Source organism: Vipera berus (assembly GCF_964194415.1).
Source record: "Vipera berus genome assembly, chromosome: 1".
Taxonomy (NCBI): Eukaryota; Metazoa; Chordata; class Lepidosauria; order Squamata; family Viperidae; genus Vipera; species Vipera berus.
Genome location: NC_138202.1, coordinates 337,860,722 through 337,879,667, shown reverse-complemented (window position 1 = coordinate 337,879,667; position 18,946 = coordinate 337,860,722). Strand labels below are relative to the sequence as shown.

The window sequence follows — 18,946 nt, the reverse complement described above, 5'->3', positions numbered from 1 at the left end:
CTCCGTTGTTGTATGTTGATAGTACTCGAGTATTTACCCTACCTCCATATTTTTTTTTTTGTATTTGGGAGCATAAAGCTCAAATTCCAGAATCGCCTCATGAATATTTGTTATTAAGCCAGTTTGACTTATATCTATCATGGAAGTGAATCCCAGCTGCTGGATTTGGAAGAAATGGAATGTGTAGCTAGCTGCTACAAACCAGAAGTTAACTAAAAAAAACCTGTTATGTCAAAGGTGTCCTTTGTGTTTGAGAAATGCCTTGAATGTTCTGCCACTTCAGTTAGTGAGCATAACCCAGCTTCTCCTTGTTGCTGCACTTTTCTCTAGGACACTGAGCCCTCAAATAAATCTCTTGAACGTTTTTGTATCTTAGGAGATCATTTTTACAAACGTAACAGGAATTTGCCCCCAGAAGAACAGATGATCTCAGCGCTGCCAGATATCAAGGTGCTGACAATCAACGATGACCATGATTTTATGGTCATTGCCTGTGATGGCATCTGGTAGGTGGAAATTGAGCTTTGGGATAAATAATAAGAATCCTTACTATGATAGTTGGCTGAAGTTTAATTTCTTTCAATATACTTGGGGAGTAGAGAGTGCTGATAACTTGTACCAAGTCAAGACCGGGTAGGGACTATACTGCAAAGCTGAGGACAGGTTGGTATAATTGTAACCCTAGTCTTTCATTTGTTTTCATGAAATCTCTCTCTTTTTCCTTCTAATCCAGGAATGTCATGAGTAGCCAAGAGGTTGTGGATTTTGTTCAATCCAAGATAACACAGAAGGGTGAAGATGGAGAGTTGCGATCTCTTTCATCTATAGTAGAAGAAGTGAGTTGGAGTGTGGGAGACATGAAAGTTGAAATTAAGTATAGGGAATATTTCTATATTATATAGAAAAAAGACATTCAACTCTCAGGGTTAGCAGATTTTTTTTCAGGCTACCAATGAGAGTTCTATTTGATACAGTAAAATTGCCAGGATCTGATTGAAAGCACCTGAGAAGGACTAGATCAGGGGTCTTCAAACTTGGCGCTTTTATGATTTGTGGACTTCAACTCCCAGAATTCCTCAGCCAGGCACGCTGGCTGAGGAATTCTGGGAGTTGAAGTCCACAAGTCATAAAAGGGCCAAGTTTGAAGAGCCCTGGACTAGATCTTGGAATGCACCAGGCATGCACTCAGTTTACTGACTGGGTCCCAACTGGTTAAGCCTGGGGAACAGTCACTATTTCGATAACAAATTATCTTCAGGAACTGAAAAACATTACAGGATAATCATTAGGTTCATAGTCTACTTCTATTAAATCTTGGTTCGGTTTTCACAAAGATTCCTTCCTGGAGGTTTATTTACAGACTGCCTGGCAGGTATCTGAAACCGTCAAGACTATTGCCTGAATTTCTCTGTCCTTCAATTTTAATGAATGTATTCCAGAAGATGGATTTCACGCTGAGTTCATTCTCTTAATTTTTGTCTAAACAGCTCTTGGATCGTTGTTTGGCTCCTGACACATCCGGTGATGGAACAGGCTGTGACAACATGACTTGTATCATCATCTCTTTTAAACCACAAGTCAGTCAAGGCTCCCCTGCTGAGAGCAGCAAGCGGAAACTGGAAGATAGCACAACAACTAGCGCCACAGAAGAGGGCTGTAGCAAGAAGGCCCGACAGGACTAGCAGCCACGTTGGGTAGGGAATTGCCCGTGCTCTCACTGGACTCTTGTTTTCTAAACAAAGCTGAACTTTTGATGCCTGTTTTAGGCTTTTTTTATCCTTAGGGAGGCCCATTTTCTCTTTATTATTTGGAAGGGGGGGGGAAAGGGATTCAGATGGGTCCCACTTTAAAACCATTCCAAAGAGTGAATGGCAGGGAGGGTCATCATCTGGCCAAAGCCCAGAAGGCAGACTTACCTGCTCAAACACACTCTGTGTCTCTCTCTCACACGCGCGCGCGCACACACACACACACACACACACACACACTCTGACCACTGCAGCGTTTCTGTATGGCTGTTGCCATTTCCACGCCTGATTTTTCTGTTGGCGGGAAGCAGTTTTCCAATGTGGAGTTTTCAGAGCTGCACTTCTATTTAAGGCCTCCGCTTTTTTTTTAATTTGTGGGACTGATTGCCATGCTCCCCACCCCACCCCATGGCTGCCAAGCCTCCAACTCTGTCATTCATTTTCAACTGAGATTTTTTTTCAAACTAAAAACTAAAACTCTTTTATCAGTGACTGTGTACTTTTGTAAAATTGTGAGGGGAGGAAGTAAGATGAACTGAACCATTATGTAATTCACTATTTCTTTCTTTCCAATTCCAAATCCTTTCCCACTATGAGTTTCATGCCTATGACTTGCGGGTCTTTTTCTGCCCAAGCAAACTAGGACCAACAACACCTTGTCTTGTCCATGGAAACTTTTATCTAAACCCTTATGGTTTCCCCAGGAAGCTTGCAAAAGACAGAAAACCCCAATTCTTGCTGCTTCTTTTTTTGGTAGAAAACTAGAATTCTTTTCTTTGAATATAGGGGAACCTAAATTTAGCCACATGGTTTTTATTAGGACTTGGATGCAACTCTGTAGACCATGAAATATAGCACCCTTATTTTACAGTCATAAATTTCAATTTGAACTTGGAAAAAAAGTGGGAATTGAAAGCCTTTGAGAGACAAATCTATGGCTTCCATTACCACTCTTAAAATTCCCCAAACCTAAAAACAAGTTGGGCACTGTTATTTAAGCCTTCCCCAAATGAGCCAAAATTGTGGATGTCACTGGAATAGCTCTTCCAGCAGGTAGCAGTGCGGTCCACCAGCCCATTGCAAGTTGTTTTCCCTTTTTTCGAAGGTGCTTGTTTATAACAGCCTTTTCCAATTTTGTTGCATCTATTGTTCCTACACCATTGATTTGTATAAGGCTAACCCAAAGTTGATTTTCAACCTATTTTGCCTCACTCCTATGGAATATAGGATCATAATACTACTAGACATTGTGAAATTCCTTCATCGCTTTCAATATTGAGGTGAAAATTTAAGTAATTTTAATTACTTGCTACTTTGTATGGAATTATAGCTATTCCATTAGATTTCTGAGTAATTTCTTAAGCGATCACTCAGATAAAACTAGCATGTTTAAGGTTTCAGGAATTTCATAGGAGCTTATTCTATAATAATGGCTTTAACATCTCATGGCTTTGTTTTCACAGCAAGTCTCCTAATGGACTTGTTATAAAGCAATCCACAATGTAGTCCAGAATCTCTCAGAAGTTCTAACCTGGCTTCATGTGCACCCTTTTTCCTCCTACCAATACAAACTTTCTTTGATTCTCTGAAATTGGCATTAGGCTTTTACTTGAGGATTTTCCAGTCCAAGCCTCGATCTTTATCCAGGAGATTAACATACGTAGCTATCTTATCAGAATTGAAACTCTGACCTATTTAGATCAGCACTTTCACTTCCACAAGCAGTCTGCTCAAAGTAGTTACTTAAAATCATTTAATCAGAGTAGGAAATCTACGATTCAGGAGATCTAATCAATATGGCCAATTATGAGTGATGCTTGAAGTTGTAATTCAACATCTGGAAGATGACAGGTTTCCCAAGCCTCCTTTAATGGGAATCTGGCCTCAAAGTTAGTCTCTCAGAGGTTGTTCAGCAATTTAGCCCCATCTGACAAGACTTCTTCCCACCACCTAAGTAGGTAACGCATGGGGTTCCATCCCTACGTATTATAAAGGGAGGAACCATTAGACTCCTCTGATAGCTGCTATTTATTATCCTGAAGCACCAAAGGTCTTAATCAAGTGGGGGCTAAAAGATGCCAACTGTTTGGGTAACAATTGAGCAGTGATGAATCTTGCACGGGCTGCAGACAGACGTGGCTTTCAAGCTAGGAGAGCTTGGATCTTCAGTCCATGGTTGCTTCTGTGTGTTAAGTTGCTTTACTCTGTCATCACTCCTGCCAAACTGCAGCCATCACTTGTGTAGGCGAGAGAATCTGCTGAAAAGCTGTGGCCTGATGCAGCACTACAGAGACTGTGCTCACCAGCAGCCTGTGGCTGAGTTTCAATCTCCACTTCCACTTCCACCATATTCAGGCCATCCCTGCACAGGAGAAGAACAGTGCTACTTGTGAAGTGGGTGGAATATGGCTCAGAAAAACAGGGTAGAAAGCTACAATTCACAATATTGCACTATAAAGCAATCTTCTGTTTGGGAAGAAGAGTATGTTTTTGTGTTTCTTCCCTCTGCACTACTGTATTTTTCGCATCACCGAAAACAGAAAGAGGATGTCTGCCATGAGTGAGAAACTGGAGGTAGCAGTGAGGTGGAACCTCTCCCAAACTGGACTTGCAACAGCCCAATAAAGCAGACCTGAGGACAACACTATTTGTTCAATAGGTCTTCCATTCCATCCAGAGATTACTTATAGGGAGTAGCTTTGCTTGGGCCTTCCTCCAACCCTTCCAAGTCTACCATACTGACCTGTGAGAATTTTCTTGAGCTTCACTCAGCATGCTGCCTGCCAAGGCTACAGTGCTGGCAGATTCACTGTTCCGATCTTTTTGGCATGATTCGTGTTGGCTGTTACTTGAATGGGGGATGGAAACAGAAGCCCCCTTCTCAGGCACCATGGGGGTAGGCAACACAGCTAGCAGTTCGTTCACTGGTATGAAGAAAGAAAAGATGAACATGGCAGCATCCCCTTGGCATCACAACATTTCTTCACATATCTAGATAACCTCTGCAAGGTTTCCTTAATGGAAATGTTGATCGCATGAAACCTGATTGAATAAAACTGTCTGCAAGTGCAGAAATTGAGCAAAATTTTCAAATAGCACCAAAACAAAAAAGAGAAACAAAAGGGTTTATTGTCACACAGTTTCTAAAAAGCTCACAAGTTCTGTATATTGAATGTCATTTTTAGAAGCTGCTCAGTCGTGGTATTTCCCATCTTTTTACTACTCATATCTTTTAGCAATTGTAGACAACATGAGCATGAGATACCAGTATCTACTAGCTGTTTATACAAAAGGAGCTATCCAAAAGTTAGGGGAGTTCCTGAGACATTTCTTGATTATTTAAAATAATTAAAAGGAGAATCACTTCTGAGTTTTCTGGGCCAATTAGGGAAAAATGGCATTTGAAGAATCCTTGCTGTATAATCAAAGGGATCAGTTAAACTGGTTTTTACACAAAGCCGCCTTTGCAGTCAGCGTTAGTGCATCTCCAAATTACAGGCAAAGTTTTCTATGCACATTTGTTGGGACAGCAGTCAAGACTGGAAACTGACATGGGCTGCAACTCAGTGGGAATTGTAACGGTGTGGCATTTCTAAAATAGTACCGAATAGTACCAGCTATATAAAAAAACATAGGCAAATATTGTCAAGAATTGAGAGCTTGGTGGCTTTCATTCATTGATAATTAACTTTTGCAGGAACTAGACCACCTGAAGCCCAGATAGGAAGCTGTAACATAACTCATCAAATTGACATGACACTGTTCTTCCATAAACAAAGCTAAACGGGATGTTCCATTACCAGAATGGCTGCAAAACTAAGGTATCGTTCCAATGTAATACTATTGGAACTTAGATGTAATCGCGAGCCATGCAGGTTCAGAAATAATGGACTGCTGTATCTGCCATTCTAGACTCTTCTGTCATACTTTAAAGTGAGACATCAACTTTCTAATGGCAAACTTAGAATAAGTTATTTTATGGAAGGAGGCTTAAAGGGCAAAGCAAGAATATATTAAATGAGAGCAACTAGTGATGTGTCCCCGGAACTAAACTACTTTGCCTCTCTGACTTCAGCACAACTCACAACAACTCACGTACATTTGGCGAGGTTCTCCAGTTCCACTGTGCTGAGCTCCCCAGCTTTCTTTCGGGAGCTTCCACACCCCCAGCGATTCCGGCACAGAGAGAGTACCACGACCCCATACACGTAGGTGAGCATCAGGGGCACACCCACCCCTGCAGGCAAAGAGCCTGTTATAAGAACCACCTCTGTTCAAGGACCGTTCATGCAGCCATGCAATTCACGAAGGGCAGATTTCCCTTTCAGTACAAAAGCAAAAAAGCATCTTGTGGACCCACACACACCCTCCCATCTCGGTCTCGTTGTGGCTCTTACCAACAGTGACGGCTGTGATGACAGGGGACACAAAGAGAGAGAGGAGAATGCTGCTGGCAACAGAAAGACACTGCTGGCAGCCCGACAGCTTGCTCTTACGCCCATGGCTCAAAACCTGGAGGAAAAGGAAAGAATGATAAAGAGATCCCCAGAAAAACCACTTTGGCCTGAGCTGCATTTCCCATGAGCCTATAAGAACATCCTGTGCACATTTTATGGGCCTCTGTGGTTATGAAATGGTATGGCCTCCAAGCATGTCTCCTTACCTTCTTCCCTGTGTAAATGGGTATGCCCAAGGTGATGACTGGCACTGCAATGCCAGCAACAAGTGAAATCACCATTGGGGCACCCAACACCATGCCCAGCTGCCATAGGAGCTTCCGGGTTCGAGACCACGGCTTCTTTCCCCAAAAGGTGCAGCCAGAAGGACTGAGGAGAAAACAGGAATCGGCTATGAACACAGGGACATTCAAAAGTACAGTACAAACTGTAGACGCCCTTAAAGTTTCCTGTTAGCACAGGGTTTGCTACCATCCATTTCCAAAGCAGTTTTTGCAGCGTCAAAAATGAAGAAGTTGGATTGGGCTGTTGCTGAAACCAAAGTCCCTTTCCCAGAACTGCACGCTCACAGAAACAGGCCTTGGTGAAATCCACCACTGTTGCTCCCTAACTTCTATTGGACTTGATGTAGACCAATCTCTTTGCATTCAGTATGTACACGATGCGGATCTCATCTAGAGAGAAGCATAAAGCTTTCGGAAGTTCAAGGCTTTCTGAAATTCTTAGTTCATAAAATATTCTTAACCTGCTACCAATAGCAGGTTGTCCTCAAAATTCTATTAAAGTTGTTATCCACTTGACTGTTTCTGATATACTCAAATTTGTTGTAAATGTCTCTATGTCACTATGCTATTTTCTATGGTAGAATATTGATAGATAAGTTTAATTTATGGCACAAACATAACTTTATATTAATTTTATTAAAATCATAAGATGGAAAGATTAAAAATAAGAATATTTAGAAGAAAAAGTAAGTAAATAAAGACAAGAACTAAGCCAAAAATACAGGGGGAAAAAGTATAAAGAAATGACTTGCAATTTTCTTTTACAGCAGTTATAAGTACAGATGTAAATTAACCTCTTACTCTATGGTTATAATATTTATAGACAATTTTTAAATGGTATGTCTGTAGAAATAAATGGTGCCCTGGATTCTAAGTCATCATAAAACATTATTTGCCTTCAATACCTCATCTTACCAATGATGCTGATATAAGTATACAACTTAATTTGGTGTGTTCCCCCCCCCCGTGTAGATATGGGATTGCAATCTCATCTAATCCATACTATTCAAAGTGCTTCTCTGAGCACCTATATAGTTTATTTCCATCTCTACCGAGCCCGTGACTCCATTCCCTGAAGCTCCTGATGGATAGGGTAGCAGAGAAGTCTGGAATGGCCAGGCCCACTCCATTTCCCTCTCCACATGCAACACCTGAGGAAATGCACATCCGTGATTTCTTGCATGCAGAGCCAGCAGAAAAGGCAGCCACAGACAGTGCAGTTCATACGGTTACAGCTCCCATCGTTGATTTTCATGATGAAGGCACCACAGCGGGGACAGACCTTGACGGTGTCAGGGTCTATGGAAAACAGAAAGAAGAAAACAGGGCTTAAACCAATGCAGCTGATCAGGCCCCAACAGGTGTACTTAGGGCCAGAGATATGAGGGCTCTGGCAGAAAAGATGCAGGTATGGAGGAAACCCGGTGCTGGGAGAAGGCAAAGAGGCACCATTGCCTCACTCACTGTGGGCTGCTTCTTCTTTCCAGATCAACTGTGTGGAGAGTTCCACCGCTCCCAAAGGGCTCTGCTGCTTCCACTCCCGCCACATCTGCTCACAGGAGGAATTGGGGTGCCAGGGCTGCCGGCAATGGTAGCAAAATTCTGTCTTGCAATCCTGACAACCACAAACAAGTCGGGGGCATTCAGCACAGCCATATGCAATTACAGCATAACTGGAGGAAGCAAAAAAAAAAAAGCAGGAACATCACCCCAGGAACTTGATACCATTCACAGAATTCACTCTCCTAACTCAAGCTTTATTTTTATTTACATTTATATGTGACCTTTCATTCATCAGCTGCAGGCAACATGCAGAGTGATTCTCCTTCCATTTTCCCCACAACAACCATCTTGAGAGCTAGGTTGGGTTGAGAAAGAAAGAGGTTGGCCCAAGTTTATGTAGTCAGTTTCCAAGGCTAAGGATGGACTGGAACCAGGGTTTCCCTGCTGCCAGTCCAATACATTAACCATAATATCATAGAAAGGTAAAGGTTCCCCCGCACATGTGTGCTAGTCGTTTCCGACTCTAGGGGCCGGTGCTCATCTCCGTTTCAAAGCTGAAGAGCCAGCGCTTGTCCGAGGACATCTCCGTGGTCATGTGGCCGGCATGACTAGACGCCAAAGGCGCACAGTACGCTGTTACCTTCCCACCGTAGTGGTCCCTATTTTTCTACTTGCATTTTTACGTGCTTTCGAACTGCTAGGTTGGCAGAAGCTGGGATGAGTAACAGGCGCTCACTCTGTTATGCGGCACTCGGGATTCAACCCGCCAAACTGCCGACCACCTGATCGACAAGCTCAGCATCCTAACCATTTGCTCTTTTATTATTTATTAATTTACAAGGCTGCCCTTCTTGCCCAAGCGACTCTTGTGAGTTTAAGGATTAAAACTAAAATAGTGCAAATCTAAACAAATAGGAAATGGCATCTGAAAATAAAAATCTCATGAGTAATAACCCACCTGGGTTTTGCTAACTTCCTGATCTCCAATGCCAGGGCAAACAGACAGGTCTTAAACACTTTCCAAAAGGCCAGAAGGTTGGGGCCAAATAGACCTCAGAGTAAAGGGGTTCCAAAGAGCAAATACCATGACTGAAAAAGTAGTATTTCCTGGGTCTCACAAGATGGCAATCTTTTAAGTCAGGGGTCCTGTAACACGTTCCTCCTGCCAGATCTAATATAGGTAGTCCTCAGTTAATGAGAATAATGGGGACTAGAATTTATGTTGCTCATTGACACAGTCATAAATTGTAACATGTGACTGCACCACTTAGCAACAGCTGTTCTGGCAATCTCAGTTGCCATTGGTATGCAAGGACCATGCAGGTTGTTCAGGGAGGACCACACATGACTGACTTTGCAAGTGGGAAACTGGCAGGAAATGTATCAAATCATAGAGTTACTGTGGGACGCTATGACCATTAATTACAGATTGGTCACCAAGTGCTTGAATAACGATCCTGAATAACTGCAAGGGCACTGCTACCCCCTCTGCTGCTGTGTCAGCCCTTCCAGGTAAACCAGACAGGAAATAGAACGCGATGAGCTAATTCTGCTTTATTATACTGCTACATTAACAGAACCTTGTAAGTCTGAAGGTACAAATTTCCCGTCGTCACTTTTAGCCATTGGATCAACTACTATGTGTCCTTCCTAAATGTCTTCCTTCCTTTGAGTGTTAAGCTACTCAGGGCTCCTCTGTCTTGTCTGGTTGTTTCTAGGCAGCATCTCTTTCCCTCATTCCACAAGGCCGTTCCCACAAACCATTACAAGCTGAGTATGAATACCAGACTGGTGATGAGGACCAGTTGTTCAGCACCATTGTAAGTTCATTCAGTTGCTGAATGTCTGGTAGTTACACAAGGACCACCTGTAGAGTAGTAATAACAACTGGAAAAAGTGATCCTTCTGTTATCCTGGCCACTGCTACAAAATGCTGTATAAGTAACGACCAGCATTTTGAAGTGCACCTGGAAGCCTATTAGGAACTAGCACCGCTCACTTTCCCATTCAATCCACTTCCCACAACTTAAATTTTTTTTTTAGAGTTAAGCGTTTCATGGAGGCAGCCACAGTCTTACCCCCACCTCTATGTAGCATTTCTTATGTAACCCACTCTCCAGAGCACCATATCTCTATCAGTTGAGGGACAGATGAATGTTAGATGGCTGGGAATCACGAGATGCTTTTTGTGGCATCAATGGCATTTGCTTCTCTCTTTAGTGGTTCACTTAGCTTCAGCATTCCCAGTTTTTAATCAAGCTTCTCTAGCCTATAACTTTAGGGTAGGGGCTGACAAAGCAGATTTATCAATACGGCCTCAGGACATGTTCTCCCCAAAACCTAAATAAGCAAGGTTGCAAGGAAGATTTTTTTTAATCTTTAAAACACTTGCAGATTGGCAACAAAACTGTTCAGTTAAATGCCTAGCTAACCAGCTATCTGCACCAAATCAAATGCACTCAGTGCCTAACAGTGCAGTATGTGCACTTGCAACTGTGTCTTCAGAAAGAAAGAACCTCCTTGACACAACCTAACCTGGTGAGATGTGAAGGAGTAAAGCCAGGAGAATGGCAGGGGAGAAAGAAAAAAATATCTGATCTCAGGAAAACAGGTTTGCTGGATAAAGTATGAGTGGCAACTATGGAATAAGCAAGTACAGGGTCTCTCTGGGCATAACTACTCTCATTTAACTGGAATCCTCAACTTCAGATTCCCACTGAAATTTTCACTTAAATCTACCACGTAGAAGAAGTCACTTTATTTAGAATTGAACCTCTAATACAGTCTTAAAACTAATAGGCCGATTTATTAAAATTTCTTCCAAGTCAAGAAGTCAAGTCACCGTGCTCTAACACCAATGTTTTGAATCATCTGCAGGTGAAGCAATGCTCTCCCCTCAATGAGCTCTGGATCTCTGCATCAGTCCCACCACCACTCAGGATGCCAAATAAACCCAGATCTGTCTGCAGCTGTAAAGGAAAACTCTGAAACTAGTTTTGGAACTCTAGTTGGCACAGAAACTGAATAAATGAACTAATGGAGAAAAGGGATACACAGAAATCAACAATGGCTGTCCAATCTCAACCATCTTGCCAGTATATTAACTCCACTGCCTCTTTTCTCCAGCAAACCTTTTACTCTTTCCTGCAGCTAAATTTCAGTTTAATGCAAAACCTCTTCTCCCTCTCTGGCCGTATGCACTCAACATATTTAAGCGCTATGATTGGACTTACCAGGGGGTGCACATATAAAGTTGACAATAAACAGAACCAAACACTGTAAGCCAACACACTAGGAACATATACATTCACACAACCCGCTAAGTTTGATAAAGTTAAAATGTGGTTAAGTATTTCAAGTTTTATGTTTCCTTTTGGTGACTTAGCCTGATGTATGATGCCGGTTCGTGCTTTAACCCAGGAAACAGATTAATTTGGTAAGAAGATTGGGCATGCTTTTTGAATGCAGCCTCTAAGCACTTAAGAGAGCATCACAGCCCCTTAACGGAGCTAGTGTTTCACTAGTAGATCAGATTTCTGCACCTGCTCAATGGTTCCCCTCCTGCCCGCTAAGGCCACAGAGCCAGCTTGCACACCCCACCTGCAATCAGGGGCCGGGCACCAGCGCGTGCCAGGGTCTGCAACTAACAGGCGCCTCAGCAGGTACTCTTCGTATTTGTCACGAAGGCCGGCCTCAGGCAGCAGCTGATGGATCTCGGCCGGTTGTAACTGAGCCGGACAGTGCGGACAGGCCAGCTGGACGCGGCTCTCGCTGATCTCAATGCGCAAATATTGCTGCAAACAAGTGAGGCAAGATAGGTGGGCACAGGAGGAAAGAGCAGGGAAGGCCGCCGCGGGCTGGGCCAGCAGACAGAGCGGGCACTCTACAAGGTCCTCCTTTTCCTTCCCCTCCTCTGGAAGCATTAAGGCGACTCGGGCCTCCTCGGCGCGGTCTAAGGGGGGCCCCTCCGGCTCCCCGAGTGGTTCCGACATCGTTTGGGGTTTTCGTCCAAAGAGGCTCATGACGCCGAGAGAGGAAGGCCCCACCCTGGGTCGCTTCATCTGGGCTGAAGATGCTCTGAGACGAGTCGGGCGAGGCGTTCAGCCCGTCGCACTGCTCAACCCGCAGAAAGGCCGGAGAACTGGCGGCCGAAGGGCTCCTCCTCCATCTCCAGCCTCCGATCCGCCGCTGTCTCCTCTTTTCAGCTGCGATTCGCCATCGGCTGCCTCCCGCTCTGCAACGCCTCTAAGGAGAGAAGCCAGCAGGGGCGCAAAGGGAGGGTGGCTTTCCCCGGGGTCGGATAAAAACACGCCGCAAATTGCGGCGCGCGAGAACGAGGGAGTCTTGCGGGACTGTTGCGGAGCCCGTGCGCTTAGCCCAAGGATAACTAGCTGGCCAGCCGGCCGGTTTGTCCTTGGAACGGCCAGCAAAAGGCGGGGTCGGCGCCTGATTTGCTTGTGCCCGGCGGTGTCGCCACCTCTTCGCTCTTGCTTTGGCGCACTCGCCCCCGCTCGGCAGCCTGGGAAGTGTAGTCCCCCAGGAAGACGGAGCGAAACAAAGGGAGAGTCTCACGATTCCTGCTCGTTCTTGAAACTTTTTTCTCTTCGGCCCTTTTGTGTGAAAAATGAATCGTCACCCGGAGAAGGAAGCAGAAACAGCACATCAACGTTGCACAGAGACTCAAGATTCAGAAGGACCTTGACAGATTGGAACACGGCCCTATGCAATTAAGTGCAATTCCAGTGGTGAGAAAAGTGCACCCATTCATTTGGTTACAAAATCTTGAAGATATTTTGGGGGTCTTCGGGCTCGTTCTGAGCGTCAGGTGTGTGTGGGGGGGGGTTGTTGTTGGAGTCTACCAGTTCGTCTGCCGTGCTGGGTAGACCCCGGCTGTGTGGTTCGGTGGAGTCAAATAGAACTCGACTCTCTTTGGCTGGCCTGTCCCGGTCGGCCCACTCCAAAATCTGACGGTGCTGCTAAGTCGGCATGGCTGCTGCTGGGTGTCCGGTGGCTGCCCCGCTCCTGCGGTCTGGTCGGGGGAAGCGCTTTTATGGCCCCATCCCCGTTCTCTTCCGTGCAAAATGTTTCAGAGCATCCGAACTGCTCTGCTGAAGTGAGAGGCTGTGAACTCCAGGTCTGCTCCCCTTGGGCGTCCTGAGCCAACGACTGCTCCTTTAGTCACCGGTGCAACTGATCAACATGTCGGCAACTGACTCGCCCATCTTCGAGGACCACCTCGTAGGAGAGTGGTCCTGACACTTTAACAACTTCCACTGACACCCATAACTGCCCTTGCCCATAGTTCCGAGTCCAAACCCAGTCCCCCACCTGTAAATGCCTAGGTGCCTTCAGGCGTGCCTTGTCGGAGGCTACTCTATCTGGGTGCAATCTGTCCAGTTTTGTTATTAGTCTCTTGCTCCAATGCAGTTCTGTGGGGCTCTTGACTGTAGCCGTACAAGGTATTGTATGCTGGCATAGCAAGAAGGCGGCCAGCCTGTGGTGCCAGTCCCGTGTAGTAATGCGTTTAAGGGACTCTGGTTGTGCGAACCATCTGTTCTGCTTGCACATTTGACAACGGGGGAAAAGGAGCCGATGTGGCATGCCTAATGAGATTGGCCCTGAGGAAGGCATGGAACTCTGACACGGTGAACTGGGCTCCGTTGTTGGAGACTAATAGGTCCGGAAGCCCATGCGTTGCAAACAGTGACCGCAACACCTGGATGGTCCTTGCAGTAGTCATATTGGGCATTGGAACCACCTCCAACCATCTAGAGTGGCTATTGACCACTATTAAAAACAATTGTCCCTGAAAGGGCCCGGCAAAATCTACATGGATTCTTGACCACGGTGTGTGCGTTTCCTCCCATCGGTGGACAGGGGCCTGAGGCATCTCTGATCTGGACTGTTGACATATGTAACACCCATGTACTTGGGCCTCAATAGCTTTATCTAGCCCTGGCCACCAGAGGTAGCTCCTCGCCAGTGCCTTCATGCCCGGATGGTCTTCGTGCAGAGACTGGAGAACCCTAGGCCTGAGTGAACTGGGGACTACGACCCTGCTACCTCAAAGGATGCACCCCTTGTGAGCTGAAAGCTCATTTTTCTGGCTGAAGAAACTCTGGAACTTGGGGGCCCACTATTTTCCAGCAACCCTGTGTGAATCCAAGCCAACACGCGACTTAGAATTTTGTCGGCTGCCGTTTCTGCAGCGACATCTCCCGCATGTAGGGGAAACTCTTGCAAGTCTTGAATTGCTAAAATGCGTGCAGCTGGAGCCAAATCAGGCTCCACGTATGGCAATGGCAATCTGCTAAGGCCCATCTCTTTGCCGGGTTTGTGAACCAGCCTGTAGTCATAGACTGAAAGGAAGATAGACCACCTCAACATTCGTGGTGACAGAATTTGAGGTGTCTGCTTGTCCGTTGTGAACAAGCCTAGCAAGGGCTTGTGGTCAGTAAAGACCGCAAACTACCTCCCATATAAATAATCATGGAACTTCTTAATCCTGGACACGATGGCCTCTTTGTCGATTTGCGCGTAGTTGCGCTCTGCTGAGAAGGTCCTCGAGTAATAGGCGATGGGTGACTGTCTCCCATCCGCCAACAAGTGACTCAGCACAGCTGCAATCCCATATGGGGATGCATCACATGCAACGCAAACTGGCAGCTTTTCGTTAAAGTGTGTGAGCACCAAGTTCGAGGACAATGTCTTGACTACCTGAAAACTCCTTTTGTGGAGCTTGGTCCACTGCCATGGGGAGTTTTTGTCTAAGAGCCGGTGTAGCAGCTCCGCCATTGTGGCCTTGTTGGGAAGGAATGAATGATAACAATTCAGGAGGCCCAAGAAGGCTTGAAGCTCTCCCTTGAACCTAGGGCTTGGTGCCAGCTGAATTGCTTTCAGCTTTGACTCTTCAGGATGGATGCCCTCGGCTTCAATTCTAAAACCAAGAAATTCTGTGGACGGAACCCCAATCTTACATTTGTCTCTCCTTAATCTAAGTCCCCTGGCGCAGAACCACTGAAGGACAGCTCTAAGCCACTCAGCTAAAATTTCTGTGGACTTCTCAGCGATGAGTACATCATCAAAGTAGGGGCAGGCCCCCAGAATGCCCTTGAGCATGTGCTCCATTATCCCCTGAAAAATCCCTGGGGCAACACTTACCCCAAATTGAAGGCGCTTTACCTTGAAGGCCCACCTGTGCGTAACAATCATTTGTGCGGCTGTCATGGCCTTGTCCACCGGCAGCTGTTGGTAGGCCTGCACTAAATCTAATTTAATGAACACGCAGCCTCCTTGCAACGATGCCAGAATATGGCTGACAACTGGGATGGGGTACGCGTGCTGCTGCAGTGCCCAGTTAATGGTACATTTGTAGCCAGCACATATTCGTACCTCTCCGTTGGCCTTGAGTGGTGTTACAGTGGGGGTCTCCCACTCCCCACTATCTACGGGCTGCAAAAACCCCTGACTAACAAGCTTGTCCAGCTCTGCATCAATCTTATGCTTTAATGCAAACGGCACATGGCGGGGCTTAACCTGAATTGGCGCCACCTGGGGATTAAGTTTAAAAACTATCGGAGGGCCCTTGTACTCTTCCAAACTTGGGCCAAAAACATCTACAAATTCCTTGCAGACAGAAGACAAATTTGTTGTTTGAGTCCGGTGAATTCCGGTGACCTGGATGCCCAATGCATCGAACCAATCGAGCCCTAGGAGGCTCGTACATTGGCCTTCTACCACAATAACATCTAGTGGGCCTGAAAACCCCTTGAACTTCACCGCAAGTGTGGCTCACCCTTGACTGCCACTCTGGAATTCTGGAAGTCGGTAAGTAGAATATTGGATGGTCGTAGCTTGACCCATCTGTTACTTCGGCTGCAAACGTGCCGAAAGGTTCCAATGGAGATGATGGACACAGCGGAGCCTGTGTCCAGTTCCATTTTACATGGAACACCTTGAAGTTCAACCTACAATCGCAACTTCTGTTTAAGAGGTTGATGGGCACCCATGCAAAAAATGCTCCAGTGGCTGGAGCAGAACCCTACTCGGTGTTGCCTTGGGGCCCCAGTACCTCTCCTGAAAGTCTTGTCTGGCTGGCGGTCCCTCTGGCGACCTCGACAGACGGCGACGATGTGGCCTGGTTTTCCACATGCCCGGCACATGGCTGTCCTGAAGCAGCAATCTGTGCATTGATGGTGGCCTCCACAGCCCAAACACCTCGGGAACATAACTGCCTTGTCAGCCGGCTTCATTCCTCTTTCGTGGTGCTGCTGAATTTTGTCAACTTCATGGTCGGAGTCAGGGTCTTCCACTCTTTCGGCATCCTTGTGGTGGACGGTTTCTATAGATGGCGTGCTTTTGGAGGGCCACAATGCCTTCACGGCCCCTCCGGCAGCTTCGTCCACCATAACTTCCTTTAAGGCTTCTTGAAGTGAGAGGATCTCCTTCGCAAGAGTTTTTGTTGGAGCTCTCTGTTCCTGAGTCCACAGACTAAACGGTCTCTTAGTCATTCCTCTAGGTCGGAGAAATTGCAGAGTCATGAAGCTTGACGAACCGCTGCGATGAATTCTGTCGTTGACTCGCCAGGTTGTTTGCATTGTTCAAAGGCATGCCTCCATGCTATCACTGAAATTTTTGGTTTGAAATGGTCGCGCAGCTTCTTTTTTAGGTCTGCATATGTGACGGTTTTCAATGGCGACAGGGCGACCAAGTTCTCTGCAATATCGAAGGTGGCTGGGCTACACATGCAGAGGAGGGTTGCGGCCTTCAGCCCATTTTCACTGACTTGATTAGCGTGCAGGTAGTTCTCTACACGGGAAATGTAGGATGCCCATCTCTCCAGGTGCATCACATCGAATTCTTTGAGCTTTCTGACCTTCGTCATGGTGAGAAAGTGTTCACGGCTTGTGTCTCACATTGCCTTGTTCTGCTGGCTTCTTCGTAGGCTTTGGGACTGATCCTCAGGGCAGGGTGGTCTCCAGCGTGGCTTGCTAGGGAACGCTGTTCCCTACCAGGCTCTGTGCTGGTCTCACCCCCTAGTGACTTCAGGCTCTTATGATGAAGCAGCACATCCCACCTTCGTCACCAGTGTTGTGTAGCCGGTTCTTTGCAGGCATTGAGCAAGACAGAAGGTTCAAAACAGCAACATGTTTTATTGAAGGTCAGAACAGAACAGAAGCAACAAGGGAGTTGCTGCACAGCTATTTATACAGTTGGCCAATAGACAGTGACCAATAGGTTTGAAGCTAAGGTTTACCGCCCAAAGACCTACTTAGCCGGCTGGAGACAACCAGTCTGGGCCGGCTAGCAACCGTTACAAGTATACACGTGAACTAGCATTAGTAATTGAATTCAAACAATTAGCAAACAGTGCAACTCCAGCAAACACAACATAAAAACCCAATACATTACACTCCACATACACAAGGAAAACTAAACGCACAGGTATAGAATAGGTGGGACCTAGCTCAACAATAGCAATTGTGAGAGGGATCTAGATGTCCTAATTAGATCACCACTTAAGCATGACCAAGCAGTGTGCTGCAGCTGCCCAAAAAACTAATGTCCTAGGGTGCAACAGGGATGGTTTCAAGATCATGTACCGCTTTATGCTGCATTGGTGAGACCATATTTGGAATACTGCGTACAATTCTGCTCACCATGATACAAAAAAGATATTGAGACTAGAAAAAAATGCAGAGAACAGCAACAAAGATGATAAGTGATCTGGAGATTAAACCATACAATGAAAAATTAAGAGAACTAGGTATAGTCTAACAAAGAATAGGACTAGGGGTGATATGATAGCAGTCTTCAAGTATTTATGGGACTTTCACAGAGAAGAAGGGATTGACCTATTTTCCAAAGTACCTGAAGGCAGGATAAGAAGTATTGGGTGGAAGATCATTAAAAAGAGATCTAACCTAGAACTAAGGAGAAATTTCCTGACTGTGAGAACAGTTAATCAATGGAATGAATAATCTCCAGAAGTTGTGGGCTCCCTTACTGGAGGTTTTAAAGAAAAGGCTGGACAGCCATTTGTCTGGAATAGTATAGGGTCTCCTGCTTCAGTGGTGGGTTGGACTAGAAAACCTCCAAGGTCTCTCCCTGTCTTATTATTCTATGTTCTAAGAGTCTTCCCTGTTAATGGATATAGCGTCTCCTCTATGTCACCTCAGGGGTCCTTAAGAGATTTTTCAGTTATGGAATGAAAAACACTGGTGCTACCTTTTACGTGACTATAGCTGACTTCCCATAACATGTTAAAGTAGTGTTTCTATTTTGGCAATTTTAATATATATGGACTTCAGCTTTGGGTGTTGAGTCTACACATCTTAAAAGTTGCTAGGGTGAGTTGAGAAAGACTGTGCTAAAGCTTCAAACTGGATGAAGAAACCATTGTTTTCTTCACAAATTATTCAGTGCCCAAACTAATGAACCAGATTGTGGCTTAAAAGAATAGCAAAGTTCCCACTGCATGCTAAAGTTATGATTAAGTTCTCACTACATGCTAAACATATTGTTTTCTATCATAGGCAGGATATACTACTTTGGAGGGTATAGAGCAGACAACTTATGTCCTTCAGAAGTTTTGATCTTCAAGACCTGTGAGTCCTCTTAGTGTGGTCAATGGCATAGGGCTGTGTATATTGTAGTCTAAAACATATCAAGCACTAAGTTGCCTCTCCCTGGGATAGATTGAATACTGGATTCAAATTGTCAGTAACTATCTTCAGAAGGCAAACATATTGTCTATTGTCATCATAATTATGGTTACAGTACCTATAAATTGTTAATCATATAATTTTACTAACTACATCTTGTCTAGTTTGTACAACATGCTAACCTAGGTTAAATGGGCTTTGGCAATTTAGGGTTCAGTAAATTATAGAAACTTAGCCATTGTTTAAATATGTTATGTGGATTAGGCCATAACATTGCACAATAATTTACC

The 18,946-nt window shown here is 45.3% G+C and overlaps 2 protein-coding genes across 4 annotated transcripts in view; one reads left to right on the top strand and one right to left on the bottom strand.

Moving 5' to 3' along the window:
- The window catches only part of PPM1G (protein phosphatase, Mg2+/Mn2+ dependent 1G), an 11,448-nt gene extending 5,516 nt beyond the window's left edge, over positions 1 to 5,932 (top strand). Inside the window, exons 8-11 of one of the 2 annotated variants that reach the window (XM_081312607.1) lie at positions 377 to 506; positions 734 to 836; positions 1,488 to 1,694; positions 5,824 to 5,932. In XM_081312607.1, coding sequence (XP_081168733.1) covers positions 377 to 506; positions 734 to 836; positions 1,488 to 1,682 — 428 coding nt within the window. In that variant the 3' untranslated portion in view covers positions 1,683 to 1,694; positions 5,824 to 5,932. Of the gene's footprint in view, positions 1 to 376; positions 507 to 733; positions 837 to 1,487; positions 1,753 to 5,823 lie in introns of those variants that run through there. The other variant, XM_081312606.1, reaches the window with a different exon arrangement.
- On the bottom strand, positions 2,408 to 12,456 carry LOC308659169 (E3 ubiquitin-protein ligase RNF19A-like). Of its 2 annotated transcripts, XM_081312608.1 has the most exons (8): positions 11,593 to 12,456; positions 7,954 to 8,162; positions 7,641 to 7,788; positions 6,412 to 6,574; positions 6,146 to 6,260; positions 5,848 to 5,985; positions 4,492 to 4,672; positions 2,408 to 4,110 (listed from the first exon to the last, which is right to left on the bottom strand). In XM_081312608.1, the coding sequence occupies exons 1-8, from the start codon at positions 12,051 to 12,053 to the stop codon at positions 3,948 to 3,950; spliced, it is 1,578 nt and encodes a 525-aa protein (XP_081168734.1). In that variant the 5' UTR covers positions 12,054 to 12,456; the 3' UTR covers positions 2,408 to 3,947. The 2 variants fall into 2 exon arrangements, with proteins under 2 accessions (XP_081168734.1, XP_081168735.1); XM_081312609.1 differs by lacking the exon at positions 5,848 to 5,985.
- Between the last annotated feature and the right edge of the window lie 6,490 nt (positions 12,457 to 18,946).